Raw genomic sequence first — 27,135 nt, 5'->3', positions numbered from 1 at the left:
TAATAATCATTTTTTATTAAAATCAGATTCTATTAATTTTTTTAACATAAACATTTTTTAGTTGTTTAGTAGTTGTCAAATTTTATTTCATATTTACAATTAATTAGACTTTACATTTTAAATCAGTTATCATAAATCATATATAACTATTTAGTTATTTTTTTATTTGGTTTGTTTTAATAAAATTTGATTTTTGTTAATGGGTTTACTTCAGCAGATCTATAGAATGTTAGCCTATTACACTAGCAAATCCCTGTACATTTACCTTATTTTGCAATGCTAATGGTGCCCCATGCTGAATGAGACACGTAACTATTTCTAAGGTAGGTGTATATACACTCCACAGATATGACTGTAATGGAGTGTTACCATCCTGGAAAAAAATCATAATCATGAACGTTTATAAATACTGACAACAGACATTATGTGAAATTGTTTTTTTTTGTAAATACAAACAACAACAATTACTGCTAAATAATGTGATAAAATCCTAATTATCATTATTGATAAATGAAAACAAAATATAATATCTTACCATGGATCAGATCTAGTGATTGTTAGCCTATTACTTAATGTAAGTAATCATTAAAATCTACGTACTGTACAATATCAATCACAAAATGTAAACATTAATAAAATACATATTTCATAAAATTGTACAAACAAATGTTTAGATGTTAACAATATGAAGCCAATAAGCAGTTAAATGAATTTACATATATATTTAGGTAATGGGAAATTTTAGTAAATTAAGTACAACTTCTAGAATTTATACTCAATGGTAGAGAAAGTTTGTACATACTTCCGGTACTGATTTTTAACACCTAATGAAAACCAGTGTACTATAAATGTACATAAATACAAAAAAACAAACACAAATACAACAAAAATGCACAAAATTGCCCAAGAATACATGGTTTGATCGTCAATGCATAAAAAAGAAAATTATTATTCGTAGCATTCTTAATAAATATAGAAAATACAAAACTAACACCCTATTAAATGAATATCTGTTAAAGAAAAGGAGTTATAAAAAATTAATAAAATTTAAAAAAAATAAACATAAAAATTCATCACAACAAAAATTAATCAGGTTAATAAAGGAACATAACAGTACAATATTTTGGAAAAACCTTAAAACCAAACGACAACAAAATGTGACAAACATTACACTTAAAAAATGGCATGATTACTTCAAAACAATGTTCCAAAATCAAACAAATAATATACAAGAAATCAATATAGAAGACGATAACGATAACAATTGCGAACATAACGATTGTTACAATGAAGAAATCAGCCGGGAAGAAGTAATTTATGCAATTAAAGCACAGAAAAGGGGTAAAGCTCCAGGTATTGATGGATTCCCAATTGAATTTTTTACTTGTATGCCAAATGCTGCTATTAGCGCAATTACGAAAATTTTTAATAGTATTTTTACCTCTGGAAATTTTTCCCAGCAATGGGCAACAAGCATTATTATTCCTATATTTAAAAAGAGTAAAAGAGATCAACCAGCAAATTAAAGTGGCGTATCCTTAATATTCACTTTAGGCAAGGTGTTTTTACTCGGGGTACCCGAGTCTAGTACTTACTCATTTTCTCCTCTTCCTCCATCTGGACACTATTGAGTAAAAAGTGCGATTTTTAAAGTACTACTCCTCCCTTATTCGTTGTAGTATTGAGCTGGGATTTGGCATGAATATACTACAGGGACATGTCCTCAAAGCTATAGAGACAGATTTTTAAATTTCAAATCGGATGCAGCCATATGACGTCTCGGATATGGTACCATATAGCCGTATTTGGTAGGTTATTGATGTGTATGTGACGTCACATCCCGTCTTATGACGTCATTACAGCTTCATTTGCTGCACCCCGAGTATCGCACATTCGTGCTTTTTTGTTAATTAATTTTTTCAATTAAGAAGCCACAATGTGTGACACACACCACAGCGTTATGTAGTTATATGCGGCTTCTTGGCGAGTGGTACCATATAGCCGTATTTGGTAGGTTATTGATGTGTATGTGACGTCACATCCCGTCTTATGACGTCATTACAGCTTCATTTGCTGCACCCCGAGTATCGCACATTCGTGCTTTTTTGTTAATTAATTTTTTCAATTAAGAAGCCACAATGTGTGACACACACCACAGCGTTATGTAGTTATATGCGGCTTCTTGGCGAGTGGTTATCACGTTTGCTTAACACGCAGAAGGTACCTGGTTCGAGCCCGGACGAAGGTTTTTTTTTTAAACTTTATATGGTGAAAAGTACTGTATACGCAATATGATAATTATACACACTATATCTTATTTTTATTATTTTTTTAAATACTTACTTTGTGTAATCGGTAATTATCACTTTTACACACGTTTATTTTGCTTTATGCTTATTACCATATTTATTTGTAATTTAAATGGATAAAAAAACTTTGTGTAACCCACATTTTTAGTGTAAGAGGTTTCGTAGTGTAGTGGTGGTCAAGTCTGCTTAACACGCAGAAGGTCCCGGTTCGAGCCCTGACGAAACCTATTTTTCTTTAACTTTATGGTGAAATATACTGTATACGTAATATGATATAGAGTATATCTCGTTTTATTACCCGGGGTACCTGAGTCTAGGACTCTCTCATCTTTTCCTCTTCTTCTTCCATCTGGACACTATTGAGCAAAAAGTGCGATTTATAAAGTACTACTCCTCCCTTATTCGTTGTAGTATTGAGCTCAGATTTAGCATGAATATACTACAGGGACATGTCCTCAAATCTATAGAGCTGGATTTTTTAATTTCAAACCGGATGCAGCCATATCACGTCTCGAAGATGGTACCGTATAGCCGTATTTGGTAGCGCGGTTATTGATGTGTATGTGACGTTACATCCGGTCTTATGACGTCATTACAGCTTCTTTCGCTGTACCCCGAGTATTGCACATTCGTGCTTGTTATACATTATAAGCAATAGATTAAGCAAATGGACAGAAGAAAATGAAATATTACATCAAGAACAGGGATGGTTTAGAAAAGATTGTCGTACTATTGATAACATATTTATTTTATACACAATTGTTAACAAATATTTCTCAAAAAAACGAGGAACTGTGTACATGGCGTTTATAGATTTAAAACGCGCTTTCGATTCTATTAGACACGATTTCCTTGTAAACTAAGAAAATCTGGTATAAAAGGTAAAATAATCAAAGTTATAAAAACAATGTATAGTAAATTAAAAGGGCATGTAAAGGTTGGCAACAAATTGGAGAATCCTTTAAATGTGAAGTAGGAATACAACAAGGGTCACCTTTATCTTCATTATTATTTAATAATTAATGATATAACTGAGTTATCATACTGCTGAAAATCGAAACAAAATAAAAATTGATAACATAAATATTAATCACCTACTGTATGCAGATGATCTAGTTTTAATCAGTGATACAGTGTACTCATTACAAGATCTTTTAAATAAATTAGCATATTATTGTAATAGGTAGGGATTGGTAGTTAACATTGACAAAAGTAAAATAGTATTTTTTTTAAATGGAAAACTTAAGAACTACGAAAAGTGGAATTAACTTGGTAAAGAAATTGAAATAGTAAAATCTCTTAAATATCTTGGAGTCACTTTCGATTGTTCAGGAATTTGGGAAAAGGCCAGAGAACAAAATAATACACAGGCTAATAAAGCACTTTTCTCACTCAAAAATATAGTATATCAGAAATATGGACATTTACTAGTGAATATTTGGAACTAACTTATTTGATGTTAAAATAAACCCAATTATACTGTATGGTAGTGAAATATGGGGAAAACTAAACAACAACAAAATTGATGATATTCAAAATAATTTCTGTAGATATGTTTTAGGGGTCGGGAAATCAGCCACAAATGTTTCAATTAGAGGGGAATGTAGACGATTCTCTTTATCAATCGAAGGTGTACTCAATGTTATCCGTTATTGGGTAAGACTAGTAAATATGAACGAGGACAGATATGCGAAGAAATGTTATAAATCTCAACTTCATAAAGCGCAAAATAATAGTAATTGTTGGGTAAGCGATGTAAAACATATGTTATGCTCTATTGGTCATGGAAACATATGGTTTTCACAAAATAATGTCCTTGATAAATTTCATATAATTAATCAAATAAAAGAAAGGCTAACCGATATGGAACGCCAATCCTTTCATGAAAGCATAAATATTTCTTCAAAATTAAGATATTATAAAATGTTCAAAAACAATTTCGGAGTAGATGGATACTTACTACAGACCCTTGATACTAGATATAAGCGAGCTTTAAGTCAACTAAAAGACCGGGCACACTTCAACTAGAGGTAGAAAAGGGAAGATGGAAAAGAATAGAGCGCAACAATAGGTTATGTAAAATATGTGATATAAATGAAGTTGAAGGTGAATATCATTTTGTTACAGTTTGCTCTCGTTACAAGGAAATCAGAAAAAAATTTATACCTTCTTTATTTTTTGAAAATCCAAATACTTTTAAATTCTGCCGTTTAATTTCATCACAGGATCCAATAATTATTGATAATCTATCTAAATATATTTATCATGCTTATAAGTTAATTAATTCATTTATCTTGTGACCATAAATTGCTTTATTTTTCAATGTAATTATTATTTTATTAATTACTAGGGGCCAGAGGCCTAAAGTAAATAAAGTCAGGCAATAAGCCTGAATGAATGAATGAATGAATGAATATTGACGATCAAAACAAATTTATCATTTGCCTCGATGAAGATCAAAAAATGTTTGCACAAAAAGATCCTAGGTTGGAAAAGGATCTCCAGATGTAGTTTAAGGCCATGTTTATAATTAGCTAGATAGACTGACAGAAGAATTTTTTTTGTAAGATAAGGGAAGGAGCACATTATTAATTAATAATCATTATCAATTAATAATTTTTTTTTATTAAAATCAGATTCTATTAATTTTTGTTTAGTAGTTGTCCCATTTTATTTCATATTTACAATTAATTAGACCATTATCAATAATTGTTAATTAATAACTGAATATATAAAAAAAATAGATTTTATTGTTCATTAAGAAAATTAAAGATTTATATTATATGATAGGTAACTGTACACTTTAAATCAGTTATCATAAATCATATATAACTATTTAGTTATTTTTTTATTTGGTTTGTTTTAATAAAATTTGATTTTTGTTAATGTGCTTACTTTTTTCTCTCATTAAATGGTTTACTTCAGCAGATCTATATAATGTTAGCTTATTACACTAGCAAATTCCTGTACATTTACCTTATTTTGCAATGCTACTGGTGTCCCATGCTGAATGAGACACGTCACTATTTCTAAGGTAGGTGTATTTCCACTCCTCAGATATGAATGTAATAGAGTGTCACCAGACTGGAAAGGAATCATAATGAAGTTTATAAATACTGACAACAGACATTATGAGATACGTCACTATTTCTAAGGTAGGTACCAGTATAGTTGTTGTATATACACGCCTCAGATATCCACTCCTCAGATATGAATGTAATAGAGTGTTACCATCCTGGAAAGGAATGATAATCATGAAGCTTATAAATACTGACAAACAGACATTATGTGAAATTGTTTTTTTTTGTAAATACAAACAACAACAATTACTGCTAAATAATGTGATAAAATTCTAATTATCATTATTGATAAATGAAAACAAAATATAATATATTACCATGGATCAGATCTAGTGATTGTTAGCCTATTACTTAATGTAAGTAATCATTAAAATCTACTTACTGTACAATATCAATCACAAAATTTGAACATTAATAAAATACATATTTCATAAAATTGTACAAACAAATGTTTAGATGTTAACAATATGAAGCCAATAAGCAGTTAAATGAATTTACATATATATTTAGGTAATGGGAAATTTTAGTAAATTAAGTGCAACTTCTAGAATTTATACTCAATGGTAGAGAAAGTTGGTACATACTTTCAGTACTGAATTTTAACACCCAATGAAACCAATATCATAATTAAGCTAAGTTAGATATTAACGATAACAAATTTAATTTAAACCATTTGCCTCGATGAAAATCATATCATATCATGAAACCTGATAACATCCCATCATCAAATGTACCAAGACAGGAATTTGGTGAACAATACCATGCAATAAACAAAATTAAGGTAATTCTCAGGATGACAATTATATTTGACTACATAAATTCCATCATATCTGTATTTATTTGCCTGGTGTCCAGTGCAATTTTCAGTTATTTACCAAAGTTCATGTATTCGAGAAGCATCTGTGAGAACCCTAGGTTGGAAAAAGATTTCTTTAAGGCCATTTTCATAATTAGCTGGATAGACTGACAGAAGCATTTTTTGTAAGGTAAGGGAGGGAGCAGGTTTTTAATTAATAATTATTTTTTATTAAAATCAGATTCTATTAATTTTTTTAACATAAACATTTTTAATTGTTTAGTAGTTGTCGCATTTTATTTCATATTAGACCATTGTCAATAATTGTTAATTAATAACTGAATATATAAAAAAAATTGATTTTTTTGTTCATTAAGAAAATTAAAGATTTATGTTATATGATAGGTAACTGTACACTTTAAATCAGTTATCATAAATCATATATAACTATTTAGTTATTTTTTATTTGGTTTGTTTTAATCAAATTTGATTTTTGTTAATGTGCTTACTTTTTTCTCTCATTAAATGGTTTACTTCAGTAGATCTATAGAATGTTAGCTTATTACACTAGCAAATCCCTATACATTTACCTTATTTTGCAATGCTACTGGCGCCTCATGCTGAATGAGACACGTCACTATTTCTAAGGTAGGGTCTCCAAGCCACAGACACTCATGTAATGGAGTGTTCCCATTCTGGAAAGGAATCGTAATCATGAAGTTTATAAATACTGACAACAGACATTATGTGAAATTGGTTTTTTTTTTGTTAATACAAACAACAACAATTACTGCTAAATAATGTGATAAAATCCTAATTATCATTATTGATAAATGAAAACAAAATATAATATATTACCATGGATCAGATCTAGTGATTGTTAGCCTATTACTTAATGTAAGTAATCATCAAAATCTAATTACTGTACAATGGCAATCACAAAATTTGAACGTTATAAAATAAATATTTCATAAAATTGTACAAACAAATGTTGAGATATTAAAAATATGAGGCCAATAAGCAGTTTAATGAATTTATATATAAATTTACGTAATGGGAAATTTCTGTAAATTAAGTTCAACTTTTAGAATTTTTACCCAATGGTAGAGAAAGTTGGTAAATACTTTCAGTACTAATTTTTAACACCTAATGAAAACCAGTGTACTATATTGACGATCCCATCCCATTATCAAATGTACCAAGACAGGAATTTGGTGAACAATACCATGCAATAAACAAAATTAAGGTAATTCTCAAGATGACAATTATATTTGACTACATAAATTCCATCATATCTATATTTATTTGCTTTGTGTACAGACCGACTTAGACAATATTCAGTTATTTACCAAAGTTTATGTATTCGAGAACCATCTGTGGGCACTTAATTACCAGTATATCAAATTTTAACTGGCAACTTTAATAGAATCATTTTTTCCAAAAAGTCATAAGATAAGATACGGCACTGTTTGAAAAGAATAATTTCATATTAAATTTCTTTTTGAAATCGCATTGCTCAAACATTTTTACTAAACTAAACATTATTTACATTTCTCTTCCTTTTGTGCAAAATGTTTGTTTGGAAAAGGATCTCTTTAAGGCCATATTCATACTGTATGTGATAAGACTTACAGAAGTATTTTATTGTAAAGTAAGTAAAGGGCGGGAGCAGGTTATTAACAATTAATAATCCTTTTTTATTGAAATCAGATTCTATTTTTAACATAAACATTTTTTAATTTGTTAGTTTATTAATAGTCAAATGTAGCATGTCCCATTTTATTTCATATTTACAATTAATTAGACCATTGTCAATCGTTATCTTAAAGTACATACAGTAATAATGAGCAATTTATATTTGTTTTAAGGTCATAAAAATGTTAACAACATTGTAAGGACGTTGGACTGCTGATCGTGAGATCGAGTTTCGAATCCAACTCTCGCCGCATTGCTTGTATCCTTAGGCAAGATACTTTACTTTACGTTTGCCTCTCTCCACCCAGGTGTATAATTGGGAACCCGGTTAGATCAAGACACAACTTTGCGCTTATTACTAGCTGCGTTATGGGAGAATGTTTCCATAGGTGTTTGATCAGGAAAATGTTCAGCGCTTAGAGGTTTAACAACATTAGGCGCTATATAAATCCAGGATATTATTATTATTGTAGGTTACTATGAAGATTTTTCATTGAGAAAATTAAAGATTTATGTTATATGATAGGTAACTGTACACTTTAAATCAGTTATCATAAATCATATATAACTATTTAGTTATTTTTTTAGTTGGTTTGTTACGAAAGCCCATTAATGCCATTTTAAGTGTATGTTTTTCGAACGTAATCCGTTCTAACGAATTAGTAATTCGTTTGAACGGATTAATAATCTGTTCAAACGAATTAGTAATCCGTTCAAACGAATTGCAACATATACAACAAGTGCCATTTAAAGTATATGTTGTAATTCGTTTAAACGGATTACTAATCCGTTCAAACGAATTACTAATTTGTTTAAACGGATTACTAATTTGTTCAAACGAATTACTAATTCGTTCAAACGAATTACTAATTTGTTTAAACGGATTACTAATTTGTTTAAACGAATTAATAATTTGTTTAAACGGATTACTAATTCGTTCAAACGAATTAGTAATCCGTTTAAACAAATTAATAATTTGTTTAAACAAATTAATAATTTGTTTAAACGGATTACTAATCTGTTTGAACGAATTAGTAATTCGTTTGAACGAATTAGTAATCTGTTTAAACAAATTAGTAATTCGTTTAAACGAATTACAACATATACTTTAAATGGCACTTGTTGTATATGTTGCAATTCGTTTGAACGGATTACTAATTCGTTTGAACAGATTATTAATCCGTTCAAACGAATTACTAATTCAAAAATTTGATTTTTGTTAATGTGCTTTCTTTTTTCTCTCATTAAATGGTTTACTTCAGCAGATCTATATAATGTTAGCTTATTACACTAGCAAATCCCTGTACATTACCTTATTTTGCAATGCTACTGGTGACCCATGCTGAATGAGACACGTCACTATTTCTAAGGTAGGTATAGTTGTTGTATATCCACGATTCCCCAGATATGAATGTAATATAGTGTCACCATACTGGAAAGGAATCATAATGAAGTTTATAAATACTGACAACAGACATTATGTGAAATTGTTTTTTTCTGTAAATACAAACAACAACAATTACTGCTAAATAATGTGATAAAATTCTAATTATCATTATTGATAAATGAAAACAAAATATAATATATTACCATGGATCAGATCTAGTGATTGTTAGCCTATTACTTAATGTAAGTAATCATTAAAATCTACTTACTGTACAATATCAATCACAAAATTTGAACATTAATAAAATACATATTTCATAAAATTGTACAAACAAATGTTTAGATGTTAACAATATGAAGCCAATAAGCAGTTAAATGAATTTACATATATATTTAGGTAATGGGAAATTTAGTAAATTAAGTCCAACTTCTAGAATTTATACTCAATGGTAGAGAAAGTTGGTACATACTTTCAGTACTGATTTTTAACACCCAATGAAACCAATATCATAATTAAGCTAAGTTAGATATTAACGATAACAAATTTAGTTTAAACCATTTTCCTCGATGAAGATCATATCATATCATGACTCGATGAAGATCATATCATATCATGAAGCCTTAAACCATCCCATCATCAATTGTACCAAGACAGGAATTTGGTGAACAATGCCATGCAATAAACAAAATTCAGGTAATTCTCAGGATGAAAATTATATTTGACAACATAAATTCCATCATATCTGTATTTATTTGCCTTGTGTACAGTGCAATTTTCAGATATTTACCAAAGGTCATGTATTTAAGAACCATCTATTGACACTTACTAGTATCAAATTTTATATAACAACTTTAATAATGTCATTTTTCCCCGAAAAGTCATAAGATAAGAGACGGAACTGTTCTTAAAGATGTATTGTCCCCCTGAACAAAAATTTTTTTTTTTTTAAAGGCCATTTTAATGATACATAAAAGTTATTCACTTTGAAAAAAAATTGGATCAAAAAAAAAATTATTTACCTCAGAAAATCGTAATTTAAAGTAAAAAATAGTCAACCGGAAGTCGGTTGGCTGGCAGCCAACCGACTTCCGATTGATTTTAACCTTTGCCCCTGGATTTGCTCAGGGGAAAAACTTGATCAAAATCGCACTGCTGCCGGCTGCCGGAGGAACAACAACCTCTCGCGCGCGCGGGGACAGAAAACATTCTTATGATGGCGAGTCAGAAGGGTCAGAAGCACAAATTCAGAAAAAAAGAGACGGAAAAGTAGAATAAATACCAATATCAATAATCGCAGAATACTGCTAAGTCCGGAAGTTTTTGTAAGATGGACAGCAGTTCAGGATTCAAACAATCTTGAGAGCGAGACTGAAGTTGCAACATTTTTACTCGATATGTGAGTATTCTGACTGTCTGGGTGGTGGTGGGCCCAGCAGGGCCGTCCGTCCTACCTCCTCCTAGGCTAGGCATACTACTCTAGTAAAGTAGGCTAGGGGCCTAGCCCTTCTAAAAAAAATTAAATTATTTAGCATATAAATAAGATAGGTAGGCCTCTAGGCTAGGCCTATTTTATATAGGCCTAACTAGTAGGCCTAGGCCTACTCGTTATAGCTAGTCATGGAGCCTTCACATTATATTTATTAGCCATCATGCATGTTTATTCTAAATTCTACTACTAGGCCTGTCTATACATAAATTATTAATACTATTATAGGTATGAGAAAACAAAGCAGTCAACGATGACAATGCCTTCTAAATGAAATGACTTCTACAACTAGTAGGCCTTGTAGTAGTACTACTAGTACTAGTACTGCTAGGACTATGCCTAGTGGTGCTAGGCCTAGTAGGAGTTTGCAACAAGTGAAAAAAACAAGTATCTCCCCAGTTTGCAACAGCAATGACATCCACTCCAATGATGGCAGTGGAAACAAAATTGGTGACACAACATCATAGTTCAGATTCCATGACTGAAATTCAGTAAGATTCTATGATTTTCAATTTTAAAAGTAACATCAAATAAATAATGCAAAATATGATGTGTTCTAACTAAATATGATTTTTAATTAAGTTGGCCATTAGGCCTGTGTTAATTATACTATAATACAAAAATAACCATGATTACAACAATTGTAATAAATTGTTACTTGTGAATTGGTAATCAACAATTCAATCAGTTTACAACACATTGTTGGTTTGCTTTCAGCCTTTCAGGTATATCTGGAATAGATCAATTAAGCACTACTACTAGTCATGGTTCAGCCAGTTCACCAGCACCAGCACTTTCATCTTCTAATGAATTGTAAGTCAATGTTTAATTTACTGAATTGCTGAAATAACAGTAACATTATCAGATGGCATTGGTATATTATATTTGTTAAGAATCATTACATTTTCTATGTTTCTTGTGACCTGGGAGATGTGATGTGATACTTGGAATGGTATGTGATGGTGGGCTTCAAAGGCACTCAATGTAAATTGTTAGTAAATAATAACTCCTTCTGTAAGTTCACTGACAAGTGATTGTACAGTAAATCTGTAATGATGCACTATACAATGTAATTTATTTATTTAAACAATATTTTACAATTGAAAAGGGTGAATATTCAATGGTTTAAATGATATTTTTTTATTTTTAGTGAAAGTGATACTGAAAGAAAGGCAGAATATGAAAGCAATGCTGGAAAGTCAAAGTAAATATATTTTGCAATAACAAAGAATGCATGTTGTACTGATGGTGAACAGTTTATGGTGATTGTACAGTACATAAACATTGAATTCAAATTCCATAGAAATCAAATCATTTAATATCCATCAACCAATATCAAATTAGGTAGACAATTGTATTGCAATTAAAACTGTGTTATGCTTGTTTTTCTAGTATGACTATTGAAATTGACATAAGTGAATCAGATGATGATGATGATCCAGACTACGACCCTCCTTTTAATATCTTCCTGTGGTAAGTTTACATGTAACATTGTCATTGTGTAATGCATATTTTAAGACTACTGTTTAAATTTTATTCACATGCAATTACTGAAGCTGTACTACATATTAATTATTGCCGTTCATAATGCCAGTGACTTGACAATAGTGTGCTTTTATTTTTATTTTATAGTCGAAGGAAATGGTTAATTTATATACCATACTATTCTACATAAAGAATCTGTGGTCAAAACTTAAAACTAAATTCTAGTCTACATTGGTAGTAAACTAAAATTGTGTATTAATTAATTGTAATTTGATAAAATAAGTAATCTTAATTTCATGTAAAGCAATTAAGTTTGAATAAAGTCTCATTGTACTTTATTAGCAGCTCTTGATCTACAAGAAACAACTTTTTCTGAAGAGGAATTTGAGGAGGAATTTTACAGTGATGATGAGGAAGAAGAAGAAACCGATAAAGAATCTTCTGACAATATTAAACATGTCAATATTATGCCATACCATGTACATGATTGAATAGCAAAGAACAGTAAAAAAAGTTTCTGCTAAATTTCTTGTTCTAGTGGTGATCTCTAATAAAAGACACTATAGTACTGTATCTACTAATTAATACTTGTTATATTTTAAAGATATGTGTTAATGGGCATCTAAACAATAAGTGGTGTTCCCAACCAATTTTGAAGAACCATCTTCATGGAGGTGACCTGTTAACATCAACTGCTATATTGGCTTCTGGGAACAACTATGGAAAGATAGCTTTGTTTGCCAAGTTTATGAAACTGCACATAGTAAATTGTAACACATTTTACAGAATACAAAGACGCTATCTGGTTCCATCTATAAACAAGTTATGGGATAAAACACAGGAGGAGATTCTAAAAAGTCATGAAGGAAAGGAGGTTGTTTTGCTTGGTAGGTTTTGTAATTTACACTAAATTCTGATATATCGAGGGTTAAATGGTTTAATTTGTAAACCGTGAAATGTAATAAATTTACTAAATCTTTATATTTAGGAGACGGCAGAATGGACAGCCCAGGCCATTCCGCACAATTCTGTACCTACACCATGATGAACAATGCAGACAAAAGCATTCTGTCAATTATAACCCTGGACAAGCGTGAAACCGGTGGTAAGAGTACAGCAATGGAAAAGGTCGGATTTCAAGACAGCCTAAAATTTCTTGAGGAACAAAATGTTAGGGTGATTGAATGTGTTACAGATGCACATATGCAAATTGGTGCAATAATGATTATGTATTTCTTTTCTGTAAAATTTATGACATTAAATTTCGATTATACTTGATAATTCACAGTATTTAAAATTGCATGAATTGTATCCATTATATAAAATGTGCTATTGTGTATTTTTTTTTATCAGAAAAAGATTATCCAGAGATAAAACATTCTCATGATATCTAGCATGCTGCAAAAAATCTGGCAAAAAAGTTGGTTGCAGTAAGTTTGAATACTGTATTTATTATTTTTTTATATTATTTCCAGCTGGACAGATTAATGCCAGGGGCAATCTTAAGTTCAAATAATACAAATAAGTACATAGAAAATATGTAGTCATAAGATTCTTGCTGTAAACTCATGTTCTTAACTTTATTTTCTGAATATATGTTACTAGGCAGGACAGAAAAAAGAGTGCAAAGCATTACTAAGTTGGAGCCAGGACATCGTGAACCATTTCTGGCATACATGTGAGGTTGCAAACACATATGATGAATTCATTGTAAGTACAGTATGCCTATGGTTAATGTATGATGAATAACAGAAATGCATTTAACTGTACCAGGATGTATCATATGTTAATAATCTTGGCAATTCCTGTGTCAGTGATTATAATTTTTTTATTATAATTTTCTCTTTGTGGTTTATACAATAAAAGGGTATTTGGTGTGGAATTATCCACCATGTCGTCAACGAACATGAATGGATGTTGTCGTACAGTGATAGTGGAACGGCCTGTTGCAGCCATGGCCCATTAGAAACAGATAGAGATAAAGGCTGGTTAGCAAAAAGCGATCCAGCACATAATGCATTGAGGAACATTGTTTTGAGCAAAAGGTTCCTCAACAAGATTCCATACTGGCTCAATTTCCGGTGAGTACTTTGTGTAGGATGTAGAAAAAAACTGTATTGAGAACCTACTGTGTTGAAATATGATTTTTTATTCTTTTTACAGTAAACAATAAATGTTAAATTGTTCTATAAATTATGCATTTAGTAATAATTAGCAATGTATTGTTTATATTTAGAGGAACAGCTGAATTGGAAAATTTCCACCAGTGCATTCTGATGTATGCTGCTAAGCGTTTTTCCTATAGCCCACCAGTTTACAAGGCAAGAAATCTAATAGCAGCATTGGATTATACATCAAACCACCAGAGACCCATAAAAAAGAATAATGATGGGACCACACGGTATACTTTCTAGTTAATTTAATATTTGTTTCAACTGCCAGCAATTTGTGGATGTGATCTGCTTTCTAAATTCCATATAAACATGATCAATTTAACATTCTCACAATAAAGGATACATTGTTATATACAGTGATAATTAAACAATGTGAAATTGTAATTCACTTGGCCCACAATATTCTGCTTTTCTTTATAGGTATCAACGTTTATTCAACAAAAAAAGCAAAAGGTGGACAGTGGTACCTGTCAAAGAAGAGAAAACGTATGGGTACATCCAAACCTTGTTTGAAATGGTTGTTGAGCTGCGATTAATGGACGATACCAGTTTGAAGGCAGCATTGGATTTAGATGTAAATGATCCTAGAAGAATTTGCCCAACAATTGCTCAAGTTCAGCCACCACCAACACAGCAATTAGTTGATGACAAATTATCACGATTTTAAATAATCCAGAAATTCATGATTGATATACAGTAGTATAATATATTATACAGTAGTATAATATATTATACAGTAGTATAATAGATATATTAATTACCTCATTTTTTATTATGTACTCGTATTACAATTTCAAAATATTTCCTGTAATATTTTTTTTTCCCATTACATCATATATGAACTTTAAGTGCAAAATATTTTTGTTTTATTTATAAATAATGTACAATGATTTTATATACGAGCTGGTTGGAACCCAACGTATTGGCCGAATTCATCAGGATAGCGGTCTCGTATTTTCCAAACGCAGCAACTTGGAATAGTCCTGCGAATTCCTATGCCAAGTCTGCCATGCTGCCACAAAATATACTGTCTGTAGGCAGTATGCCTATGGCCTCTGCTCCAGTTGTTGTCTAATGGGGCGACTAAAACATCTTGCCGGTATGCCCGCGCAATGTCTAACACTGCCTCATTCAGAACAAGCAGTTCAAAGTCCTAAAAAAATGTTGTTAAATGTTAAAAATGTCTTTACTATATTTATGTGTATTAAATATGTTGCAAAGTGATACAAATGGGGGATTAATTGTTAAAATAAGGGGGTTGGTCATATTTTTTTTTTTTTTATGTAGTTGCTAAAACTAGAAATATCAAATCAAATAAATACTTGAATAATTAATATCAATGTTATGTAAAGCAATGTGTGACATAATTACTTTTGGTTTGATCACAGTCAATTTCTATTGATTATGGTTTCATATCAAAATACCAAATATTAAATCAAATAAATACTTGAATAAAAATTAATATCAATGTAAAGCAATTTTTCTTTAAAAAAATTTAAAATATTGTACTTACTGGAAGTAGGGATGTGCAATTATCGGGATTATACCCACAACACATTCGCTCTACCTGTGTCGGCATCTCACGGCAGGCGTGGCACACACACCAGTCTGGTGCAGCTCCATCAGCATCTGGGTGATGCCCTCTTTCAGGCAGCTGTTGCCTATCCAAAATACTTAGAATCAAGCCAAGATTTTTTTTTGCTGCCTCTTTTAAAAGATTCCGGACTTCATTCTCGTTAAGTGCATCTATTTTTGACTGCAAATTAAATACAGGCTGCATATAAATATAGTAATTTACAAAACCAATTTTTTCATTTTTAAAGCTTTTTATTTGGGATGCTGGTATCCAATAACTTTCCTATGTTTTGGTTTTCCATGATACATAATATAATCATAAACTTTCATGCCATGTTGTCACGTTCTTAAATCTCCATTCTAGACATATATCCACAAAATAAAAAATTCTTACAGAAATGTTTTCTTCTCTCTGTTGTAGAGCAATATGGGTTCCATCTTTCTTTCCTCTCCCTCTCCTTCCTCTTCCTTTACCTCGTCCTCTTCCCCTTCCTCGTTGCCTTTGTCTTAAACCTACTTCTGGATTTGACGGTTCAGATGATGTACTTGAAAATAACTACAAATTATATTAGGTACAACACACAAAAAATAAATATATGCACTAGGCAACAACACAAGTTACAGTATGTATTAAAATAATATTACTGTATTTATAAAATTATATATGCTGCAAACATAATATTTGTACAGTTAATCCTAGCAAAGTATACCTTTCATTTAGGCCTAGTGTCTAGTACTTATTTAGCATAGGCAGGTTTCCTAGTTATCAGGACTCTAGCATAGACATATAAACCTAGGACTAGGGCCTACTCTAGAGTAGCCTAGTAGGATATTATGGATGGGCGAAACAGAATGGAGAATAAAAAAAACGGATACAGTGTGACATGATTACTTTTGGTTTAATCACAGTCAATTTCTATTGATTATGGTTTGATATCAAAATACTGTATATTATTTTCCTCCTTATTGGTAGGCCTCTACCTAGTAGAAAGAGTAGATAGGCCTAATTGAGATGAGAGCCTATCGTCATTGCTCTCCTCCCGGGACGGGACGGACCAGCCATTCTGTTGACTTCTGAAGAGGTGTTGTTCTTGATCCATTGGGGTCATCTTTACTATTCATCTAGGCATAGGAGTAGTATCTAAAGTGCGTATAACTAATGTAAACAATTCTACCTACCGATAAATCCATTTAGATTTTCAGGCTTTTTATCTTTTCGACAATCGGATGCAAAAACAATCTTTCACACTCTAAGCGCACAAGTTTTCCGATAATCGCGACACTAAACTTTTTTTCGATTACCGGCGGCCGTCGCTCAAAAAGTATGTGGTCATTAGCATATCGTGCATATTCATTAGTTGATGATTAAACGACAGTATTTTGAAATATCAGCGCTCCGAGTTCGAAAAAAATGATGATTTTAAATCGGTTTTTTGGTAAGCAAAATCATTTTTTTCCCCGGATTTTTTTGGGCGAAAGTGAGTAACTTTAGTATAACTATAAAATGGTCTATTCAAAATTTGATTTTTTTCATCTTTATTTTTCAAGTTTTGGGGGACAATACAACTTTAAAGCATTCAGTTTGAAAAGAATAATTTCATATTAGCTTTCTTTTTTAAATTGCATTGCTCAAACATTTTAAATTTTGGAAACCACTAACTAAAGGCTAAATATTATTTACATTTCTCTTCCTTTTGTGGCAAAATGTTTGCACAAAAATATCCTAGGTTGGAAAAGGATCTCCAGATGTAGTTTAAGGCCATGTTTATAATTAGCTGGATAGACTGAAAGAAGCATTTTTTGTAAGGTAAGGGAGGGAGTAGGTTATTAATTAATAATTATTTTTTATTAAAATCAGATTCTATTAATTTTTTTAACATAAACATTTTTAGTTGTTTAGTAGTTGTCGCATTTTATTTCATATTTACAATTAATTAGACCATTGTCAATAATTGTTAATTAATAACTGAATATATAAAAAAAATTGATTTTTTTGTTCATTAAGAGAATTAAAGATTTATGTTATATGATAGGTAACTGTACACTTTAAATCAGTTATCATAAATCATATATAACTATTTAGTTATTTTTTTATTTGGTTTGTTTTAATCAAATTTGATTTTTGTTAATGTGCTTACTTTTTTCTCTCATTAAATGGTTTACTTCAGTAGATCTATATAATGTTAGCCTATTACACAAGCAAATCCCTATACATTTACCTTATTTTGCAATGCTACTGGCGCCCCATGCTGAATGAGACACGTCACTATTTCTAAGGTAGGGTCTCCAAGCCACAGACACTCATGTAATGGCGTGTTCCCATTCTGGAAAGGAATCGTAATCATGAAGTTTATAAATACTGACAACAGACATTATGTAAAATTGTTTTTTTTTTTGTTAATACAAACAACAACAATTACTGCTAAATAATGTGATAAAATCCTAATTATCATTATTGATAAATGAAAACAAAATATAATATATTACCATGGATCAGATCTAGTGATTGTTAGCCTATTACTTAATGTAAGTAATCATCAAAATCTAATTACTGTACAATGTCAATCACAAAATTTGAATGTTATAAAATAAATATTTCATAAAATTGTACAAACAAATGTTCAGATATTAAAAATATGAGGCCAATAAGCAGTTTAATGAATTTATAAATAAATTTACGTAATGGGACATTTCTGTAAATTAAGTTCAACTTTTAGAATTTTTACCCAATGGTAGAGAACGATGGTAAATACTTTCAGTACTAATTTTTAACACCTAATGAAAACCAGTGTACTATATTGACGATCAAAACAAATTTATCATTTGCCTCGATGAAGATCATATCATATCATGACTCGATGAAAATCATATCATATCATGAAGCCTTAAAATTGATTTAATTGAATTATTTTTTCCAAAAAGTCATAAGATAAGATATGGCACTGTTTGAAAAGAATAATTTCATATTAAATTTCTTTTTGAAATTGCATTGCTCAAACATTTTTACTAAACTGAACATTATTTACATTTCTCTTCCTTTTGTGCAAAATGTTTGTTTTTTATTGTAAAGTAAGTAAAGGGCGGGAGCAGGTTATTAACAATTAATAATCCTTTTTTATTGAAATCAGATTCTATTTTTAACATTTTTTAATTTGTTATTTTATTAATAGTCACTGTAGCATGTCCCATTTTATTTCGTATTTACAATTAATTAGACCATTGTCAATCGTTATCTTAAAGTACATACAGTAATAATGAGCAATTTATATTTGTTTTAAGGTCATAAAAATGTTAACAACATTGTAAGGACGTTGGACTGCTGATCGTGAGATCGAGTTTCGAATCCAACTCCCGCCGCATTGCTTGTATCCTTAGGCAAGATACTTTACTTACGTTTGCCTCTCTCCACCCAGGTGTATAATTGGGAACCCGGTTAGATCAAGACACAACTTTGCGCTTATTACTAGCTGCATTATGGGAGTATGTTTCCATAGGTGTTTGATCAGGAAAATGACTGGGGTAATAATGTTCAGCGCTTAGAGGTTTCACAACATTAGGCGCTATATAAATCCAGGATATTATTATTATTATTGTAGGTTACCATTATGAAGATTTTTCATTGAGAAAATTAAAGATATATGTAATATTTGACAGGTAACTGTACACTTTAAATCAGTTCATAAATGATATTAACTATTTAGTTTTTTATTTGGTTTGTTGTAATCAAGTCTTTACTTTTTCTCTAATTGTAACATTTTTCACAAAATCATGTCTTTTATGCTTCATTTAGATTCTGCTAAGCTTTGATTTATTTATATTATTATTTTTAGCCTAATGTGGTTAATCAGTACATGCAGGTTATACCCCCATCATCAGTGTGTATTTATATTATTTTTTCTAGCCTAATGTGGTTAATCCGTGCATGCAGGTTATAATTACCTCCATCATCAGTGTGTATTTATATTATTATTTTTAGCCTAATGTGGTTAATCAGTACATGCAGGTTATACCCCATCATCAGTGTGTATTTATATTATTATTTTTAGCCTAATGTGGTTAATCAGTACATGCAGGTTATACCTCCATCATCAGTGTGTATTTATATTATTATTTTTAGCCTAATGTGGTTAATCAGTGCATGCAGGTTATACCTCTATCATCAGTGTGTATTTATATTATTATTTTTAGCCTAATGTGGTTAATCAGTACATGCAGGTTATACCCCCATCATCAGTGTGTATTTATATTATTATTTTTAGCCTAATGTGGTTAATCAGTACATGCAGGTTATACCTCCATCATCAGTGTGTATTTATATTATTATTTTTAGCCTAATGTTGTTAATCAGTGCATGCAGGTTATACCTCCATCATCAGTGTGTATTTATATTATTATTTTTAGCCTAATGTGGTTAATCAGTACATGCAGGTTATACCTCCATCATCAGTGTGTATTTATATTATTATTTTTAGCCTAATATGGATAATCAGTACATGCAGGTTAAACCTCCATCATCAGTGTGTATTTATATTATTATTTTTAGCCTAATGTGGTTAATCAGTACATGCAGGTTATACCCCCATCATCAGTGTGTATTTATATTATTATTTTTAGCCTAATGTGGTTAATCAGTACATGCAGGTTATACCTCCATCATCAGTGTGTACAGTATTTATATTATTATTTTTAGCCTAATGTTGTTAATCAGTGCATGCAGGTTATACCTCCATCATCAGTGTGTATTTATATTATTATTTTTAGCCTAATGTGGTTAATCAGTACATGCAGGTTATACCCCATCATCAGTGTGTATTTATATTATTATTTTTAGCCTAATGTGGTTAATCAGTACATGCAGGTTATACCTCCATCATCAGTGTGTATTTATATTATTATTTTTAGCCTAATGTGGTTAATCAGTGCATGCAGGTTATACCTCTATCATCAGTGTGTATTTATATTATTATTTTTAGCCTAATGTGGTTAATCAGTACATGCAGGTTATACCCCCATCATCAGTGTGTATTTATATTATTATTTTTAGCCTAATGTGGTTAATCAGTACATGCAGGTTATACCTCCATCATCAGTGTGTATTTATATTATTATTTTTAGCCTAATGTTGTTAATCAGTGCATGCAGGTTATACCTCCATCATCAGTGTGTATTTATATTATTATTTTTAGCCTAATGTGGTTAATCAGTACATGCAGGTTATACCTCCATCATCAGTGTGTATTTATATTATTATTTTTAGCCTAATATGGATAATCAGTACATGCAGGTTAAACCTCCATCATCAGTGTGTATTTATATTATTATTTTTAGCCTAATGTGGTTAATCAGTACATGCAGGTTATACCCCCATCATCAGTGTGTATTTATATTATTATTTTTAGCCTAATGTGGTTAATCAGTACATGCAGGTTATACCTCCATCATCAGTGTGTACAGTATTTATATTATTATTTTTAGCCTAATGTTGTTAATCAATGCATGCAGGTTATACCTCCATCATCAGTGTGTATTTATATTATTATTTTTAGCCTAATGTGGTTAATCAGTACATGCAGGTTATACCTCCATCATCAGTGTGTATTTATATTATTATTTTTAGCCTAATATGGATAATCAGTACATGCAGGTTAAACCTCCATCATCAGTGTGTATTTATATTATTATTTTTAGCCTAATGTGGTTAATCAGTACATGCAGGTTATACCTCCATCATCAGTGTGTATTTATATTATTATTTTTAGCCTAATATGGATAATCAGTACATGCAGGTTAAACCTCCATCATCAGTGTGTATTTATATTATTATTTTTAGCCTAATGTTGTTAATCAGTACATACAGGTTAAACCTCCATCATCAGTGTGTATTTATATTACTAGATGGTACGCTCGCTTCGCTCGCGTACCATCTAGGTCGTGCTCACAGATGGTTCTCGAATACACAGTAATTTCAGCGTAACAAAACTGGCATTTCAAATGTACGTACCGCAGGACTACAATACATTGTCGTTTACAGAAACGAATAAATAGACACGATTTATGTAGTCAACTAAAATTAGCACCCTGGGAATTACTTCCGAAGGAGAAACTTATCACAAAATGAGTCCAAATTTTTGATTTGGACTCATTTAAAGAAACCCAATTTGTGTTTTGTATGTAACATTAGGGTTGAGGGATGGGAAAGCGGATAAGTACAAAGAGGAACAATTTTTAAATATATTCTTTATCCACTCAGTAACGAAATATGTTGTTCATGTTTTATAGGCCTATAAATAATATACCTCTAAATACAGTAAAACATTTGCGATTTAATACTTTGTTGAAACTGTCACTGTCATAATCGATTGAAATATTAAAGTACATGTCACGATACACCACTACGACGTTTATATTATTGGTAATTATTAATTAATACAAACGTTGAGAAGGAACTGTCAGTATAAAGTTTATTTATATATAATAATGTGTTTATATATCTAACAGTAGAGCCTCACCACAATCTCAGTAATAACGTTTATTTGTATATATTTTTATATTACATCTAACAGTACGGACATTCACAGTAAGAAATGTTCGATTCAAATGAGGACCAATTACAGTATTGTCAAAGTATTGCAAGTTTATTCTCAAAGGGCCCATATATTTACCTACTGTATGTGTTAAACCAAGGGCTCATAATTTTACCTACTTATGTTAAACCAAACTCTGGCAGACTGTGAGATTGGGATGTTCCATTCATCGCAAATCAATACATTTGTATAATCGTATATTAAATATATCAAAATAGTATTTTTTAAGAAAATCGGCCTGTCTTCAACATTATGATGCTGTACTCTAGCTGTTCAACCAGTTTTCAGCTATTAAAAACAATTATCGGAGGAGGAGATAGGAAAATGCGAAGCCTCCTCGCATTTTTGTGGCGGGTATTTTTCAAGATGGACATCCATTAGACAGTGTATACCACGATTGGAAAACACCCCTATTTGGGGCAAATCGTTGAACCTAAATTTGTTTTAATCGTCAATAACTAATTACCTAACTCAATTTAATTAGTAAACAGGGTTACATCAGATGGTTAAAATGAGTACCGAAAGTATGAACCAACTTTATATACCATCGAGTAAAAATTCTAGAAATAAACAGAGATTTATCGAATTTTGCCCTTACGTAAATTTATATATAGATTATTTTTAGCCTAATATGGATAATCAGTACATAGAGGTAAGCTTCCATCATCAGTGTGATAATGCAAAAGAATTGTAATTCATTAAGTAAGGGCCTGTTTCTGCTGAGCAGAAATAATCGATTATTAACCGTTTATTTTTTTAATCGATTATTTTTGGGCAGCAGAAACAGCGCAAAATAAAATAACCGATTAAAAATAACCGATTAAAAACACTCAATCCATTGCGTGTTTTAATCGATTATTTCTTGTTTTAACCGATTATTGCGGAGCAGTTTTGAGCTGCAACACAAATAGCGATAATTGACCTCACTTTGACCTCTAGAGTATGACAAACTTATTCACGTCACAAAGCATGCTGTTTATTTGCGCGATATCGACGACGATCAGCAAAACCACGATCGCGACCGAATAACAATCAAATGTTAAACATTTTGATTTTTATTATTTTGTGGGGAAGAATTATACCGAGAAACTCCAGGATGACCCCAGGATTCTGTGTTACAAGTACACCCGTTACATACCACCACCAGTCCAGGCTAACGATGTTTTACATGTCATTTTTTAGGCCTGTTGTCTGTTGACTTGTTTCGGTAGAAATGCATATGCCTAGCAGGCCGAAGGTAGAACCAACGAACGGCGAAACGAACTTTTTTTGCCGACGTGTCCTTATTAATATAACATCATTATTCTGTTGTATGTGGTACGGTAGTAGGCCTAGATGTTTATTTTACAAACAATATAGCTTTACGTAAGAGTAATTTTTAATCCTACATGTGAGAGTTTTAGGCAGCGATAGGATGTAAACAAACCAACTCTCATTGGCCTTTCATAACTTGAACTGCGCTGTGGGAGAATGATGACGTGATTTTAAAAACCGATTACCTGAATAACCGATTAAAGTCATAGCAATTTTCAATTGCAACGCGATTATTTTTGTGGTTTGCGGTGACTGGAAAAAATCGATTATTTTCATTTTTTCAGCAGAAACAGACCCTAAAAAAGCTTTAAACTATTAAATAAAATTACATCCTCTATAATTTTAAACTTTAATGAAAAGAATTTCTTCTTTGATAATATTATAAAAATATATCTGTTTTTATACCTCATTGATAGATTTCAGAAGACCTGGTTGCGTCTTACAGATTTGTTTAATTGTTTTCAAATCATTCCTTAACAAAGCTTCTACCAAATGTTTCCTGTCAAAATGTAAGAAATAATCCATTTATACCCGTGTATTTAATGAGAATGATGATTGATGGAAATATTATTATTATTATATTTAATGAGAATGAGCCCTTTAATTGTAATATTTATGATTTCAAAATTTTTAAAGAAAGAAAGAAATAAATTTGGATTTTATAATCTTTTAAGAAAGTTTTAAGTATTTTTCTCAAAAGAATATCTTAAAATCAAAGTGTTTTCTTTTTGTTTGAACTATAAATTCTGATCATAAAGTATGTTATATATATATATTTATGTCAATATAACTATTCAAACATTTTAATTTGTTTTTAATAGTTACATATTTCAATAATATCAACACATATTGGAGCTGGTTATTTTTGTTTGAAATAATTGTTAAAAACGTACCTTTCCATTGCAAAAATACAGTGTCTTCATTTAACAATTATTAATGCCGATAGCTTCTAGTGTAAAAGTAAGCCTCACATTCTCTTCTGAAAATATGAAATGTAAAACATAATTCCATCAGACAGAAACCTTTGCATTAAATGAATGAACGATGACCTGTAGGCTGGTGTTACTGCATGAAGATGACTCCTGTATGCTGGTGTTACTGAATGAAGATGACCTGTATGCTGGCGTTACTGAATGAAGATGACATGTATGCTGGTGTTACTGAATGAAAGATGACCTGTATGCTGGTGTTACGTCTGCATGAAGATGACCTGTATGGTGATACTGAATGAAGATGACCTGTATGCTGGCGTTACTGAATGAAGATGACCTGTATGCCTGCATATTACTGAATGAAGATGACCTGTATAAATGCTGGTGTTACTGAATGAAGATGAGATGTATGCTGGTGTTACTGCATGCAGATGACTCCTGTATGCTGGTGTTACTGAATGAAGATGACCTGTATGCTGGTGTTACTGGATGAAGATGACCTGTATGCTGGTGTTACTGGATGAAGATGACCTGTATGCTGGTGTTACTGCATGAAGATGGCCTGTATGCTGGTGTTACTGCATTAAAATGACCTGTATGCTGGTGTTACTGGATGAAGATGACCTGTATGCTGGCGTTACTGAATGAAGATGACCTGTATGCTGGTGTTACTGCATGAAGATGACCTGTATGCTGGCGTTACTACATGAAGATGACCTGTATGCTGGCGTTACTGAATGAAGACGACCTGTATGCTGGTGTTACTGCATGAAGATGACTTGTATGCTGGTGTTACTGAATGAAGATGACCTGTATGCTGGTGTTACTGAATGAAGATGATCTGTATGCTGGTGTTACTGAATGAAGATGACCTGTATGCTGGTGTTAGTGAATGAAGATGACCCTGTATGCTGGTGTTACTACATGAAGATTATTATTTTTTCATAATAACTGGAAACATTGTTTTGTGGATTCATTTTCCCAAACGGCAATTATGACTTTTCTTTAATTAATACACAACAAATGGCTGCCATTCAGTTTGGCCGCTATACTTTACACCCTAAAAAAACAGCAAAAACATCCCTCTAGGCAATTGTGAGTATCAGAAAAACGTATCAGTTATTTGGTTAATAATTTGGTTAATCTCTCTCTAGGCTGGGTGTCAGGGAGGGGCCGCCAAGGGCCCCCGGTGGGGGTCCAGATGGCGAAGCCCCTGGAAGCAACGCGTTCTAGCGTCATTTGAGGCAATTTTAATCAGATTTAGGGTAGCCACTTTGTTCATTTTTCATAATGCATAAATAAAATACTGCGTGATGCGCAATAACTGTGTCAATCCATTTTTTCAATTTTAAAAAGAAGTGACCTTTAAAGTTCAAAATATGCCTATATTTATCGGGTAAATTGTAGCATAGAAATCAAGGGGTCTAGAGCCTGTAGCTCGAACTAACACTTTTTGAAGTCAAAGTTCAAACTACGACTAAAGTCTGGTTTAAGAATACGGGCGTATCACTGTACTATCAGGCTAATACACCTTTTTTTATATTCATGTCAGACATGTTTCGTTCAAAATATACTTAGTACTACAAGATATTCAGCAGCAACTTCTGTGACCTTTGTACTCTCCAACAACAGACATTAGTACCTTCATATTAACATTTTAACACAAGTTTATTGAACAATTTATGTGCTATTAAATGAGAAGTCTGAAAGGTAAGTGATAACATAGGCAGAATTTGAGCAAAAGATAGTGATCACCCTTGTAGTGTTCACCAAGATTACCTTTTAAGCCTCTGAATTTCGAATTAAAATCTGTAATTTTATTGTATTGCAATTTTTGCTGTAAAAATAAAATAGTTGAGAAACACTTCAATGGATGCAACTGGTTGCCATAAACCAACATTTCCAAACAAAGTATTGCTATTCCTGTAATTGTCATAAAACAAAGCACAATTCTGTAAGTCAAATGAAATATTAAATAAATAATATAAAAACTCACACTACAACTGAATCTGAACAACAGAATTGTTGGTACCCTACCCTGGAAACAATCATCCATCCACTGGTAAATCAGTCCAACTGAACAGCTCTACATCAACAGACGCTACTTGACTATAGGGTGTTCATAATTGTCACTGCTTCTGTGCGTCACACACCTAATCAGTCTTGCATGCTAGCATATAATAGAAAATATAAGTCTTGTTTACCTATCTATCGTTTGAAAACATAATATAAACAAGATAGTGTTAGGAAGATATCATAATTCCTATTCGACAATGTAAACGAACGCGAGACATTATGGGCGGAGCCAGAGCCATATA

At 31.4% G+C, this 27,135-nt stretch overlaps 3 protein-coding genes across 6 annotated transcripts; 1 reads left to right on the top strand and 2 right to left on the bottom strand.

The window, feature by feature from the left end:
• Positions 1 to 998: 998 nt before the first annotated feature.
• LOC140047599 (uncharacterized) lies at positions 999 to 26,872 on the bottom strand. Its single transcript, XM_072092635.1, has 7 exons — positions 26,855 to 26,872; positions 24,779 to 24,864; positions 24,291 to 24,384; positions 18,207 to 18,311; positions 9,193 to 9,312; positions 6,794 to 6,880; positions 999 to 1,010 (listed from the first exon to the last, which is right to left on the bottom strand). The coding sequence occupies exons 2-7, from the start codon at positions 24,784 to 24,786 to the stop codon at positions 999 to 1,001; spliced, it is 426 nt and encodes a 141-aa protein (XP_071948736.1). The 5' UTR covers positions 24,787 to 24,864; positions 26,855 to 26,872.
• On the top strand, positions 10,488 to 15,179 carry LOC140048045 (uncharacterized). Of its 4 annotated transcripts, none has more exons than XM_072093054.1 (12): positions 10,492 to 10,663; positions 10,982 to 11,244; positions 11,471 to 11,566; positions 11,904 to 11,957; positions 12,146 to 12,226; positions 12,843 to 13,125; positions 13,227 to 13,343; positions 13,592 to 13,668; positions 13,844 to 13,948; positions 14,105 to 14,319; positions 14,475 to 14,639; positions 14,833 to 15,179. In XM_072093054.1, the coding sequence occupies exons 10-12, from the start codon at positions 14,153 to 14,155 to the stop codon at positions 15,077 to 15,079; spliced, it is 579 nt and encodes a 192-aa protein (XP_071949155.1). In that variant the 5' UTR covers positions 10,492 to 10,663; positions 10,982 to 11,244; positions 11,471 to 11,566; positions 11,904 to 11,957; positions 12,146 to 12,226; positions 12,843 to 13,125; positions 13,227 to 13,343; positions 13,592 to 13,668; positions 13,844 to 13,948; positions 14,105 to 14,152; the 3' UTR covers positions 15,080 to 15,179. The 4 variants fall into 4 exon arrangements, with proteins under 4 accessions (XP_071949158.1, XP_071949156.1, XP_071949155.1 ...); XM_072093053.1 differs by having other exon boundaries at positions 13,227 to 13,408; XM_072093057.1 differs by lacking the exons at positions 14,475 to 14,639; positions 14,833 to 15,179 and having other exon boundaries at positions 10,488 to 10,663; positions 13,227 to 13,408; positions 14,105 to 14,288.
• Positions 15,305 to 17,109, bottom strand: LOC140046598 (uncharacterized). Its single transcript, XM_072091292.1, has 4 exons — positions 17,044 to 17,109; positions 16,382 to 16,543; positions 15,926 to 16,168; positions 15,305 to 15,565 (listed from the first exon to the last, which is right to left on the bottom strand). The coding sequence occupies exons 1-4, from the start codon at positions 17,107 to 17,109 to the stop codon at positions 15,305 to 15,307; spliced, it is 732 nt and encodes a 243-aa protein (XP_071947393.1).
• Positions 26,873 to 27,135: the final 263 nt, after the last annotated feature.

The sequence above is a fragment of the Antedon mediterranea genome, chromosome 4 (genome assembly GCF_964355755.1).
Source record: "Antedon mediterranea chromosome 4, ecAntMedi1.1, whole genome shotgun sequence".
Classification (NCBI taxonomy): domain Eukaryota; kingdom Metazoa; phylum Echinodermata; class Crinoidea; order Comatulida; family Antedonidae; genus Antedon; species Antedon mediterranea.
The sequence above is the reverse complement of the archived record's forward strand: the minus strand, read 5'-3'. Positions and strand labels throughout refer to the sequence as shown.

What these genes read in the sequence shown, in the direction of transcription:
- LOC140046598 (XM_072091292.1), bottom strand. Translation starts at nt 17,109, where the DNA reads ATGAATAGTAAAGATGACCCCAATGGATCAAGAACAACACCTCTTCAG. An exon ending in AGAAGTCAACAGAATGGCTG is followed by an intron (nt 16,544 to 17,043) that starts GTCCGTCCCGTC and finishes TATAATTTGTAG; the next exon opens with TTATTTTCAAGTACATCATC. An exon ending in AGAGAGAAGAAAACATTTCT is followed by an intron (nt 16,169 to 16,381) that starts GTAAGAATTTTT and finishes TTTAATTTGCAG; the next exon opens with TCAAAAATAGATGCACTTAA.
- LOC140048045 (XM_072093054.1), top strand. Translation starts at nt 14,153, where the DNA reads ATGTTGTCGTACAGTGATAGTGGAACGGCCTGTTGCAGCCATGGCCCA. An exon ending in CCATACTGGCTCAATTTCCG is followed by an intron (nt 14,320 to 14,474) that starts GTGAGTACTTTG and finishes GTTTATATTTAG; the next exon opens with AGGAACAGCTGAATTGGAAA. An exon ending in AATAATGATGGGACCACACG is followed by an intron (nt 14,640 to 14,832) that starts GTATACTTTCTA and finishes TTTTCTTTATAG; the next exon opens with GTATCAACGTTTATTCAACA.
- LOC140047599 (XM_072092635.1), bottom strand. An exon ending in TTCTGAAATCTATCAATGAG is followed by an intron (nt 18,312 to 24,290) that starts GTATAAAAACAG and finishes ATTCCTTTCCAG; the next exon opens with AATGGGAACACGCCATTACA. An exon ending in CAGTAGCATTGCAAAATAAG is followed by an intron (nt 6,881 to 9,192) that starts GTAATGTACAGG and finishes ATTCCTTTCCAG; the next exon opens with AATGGGAACACTCCATTACA.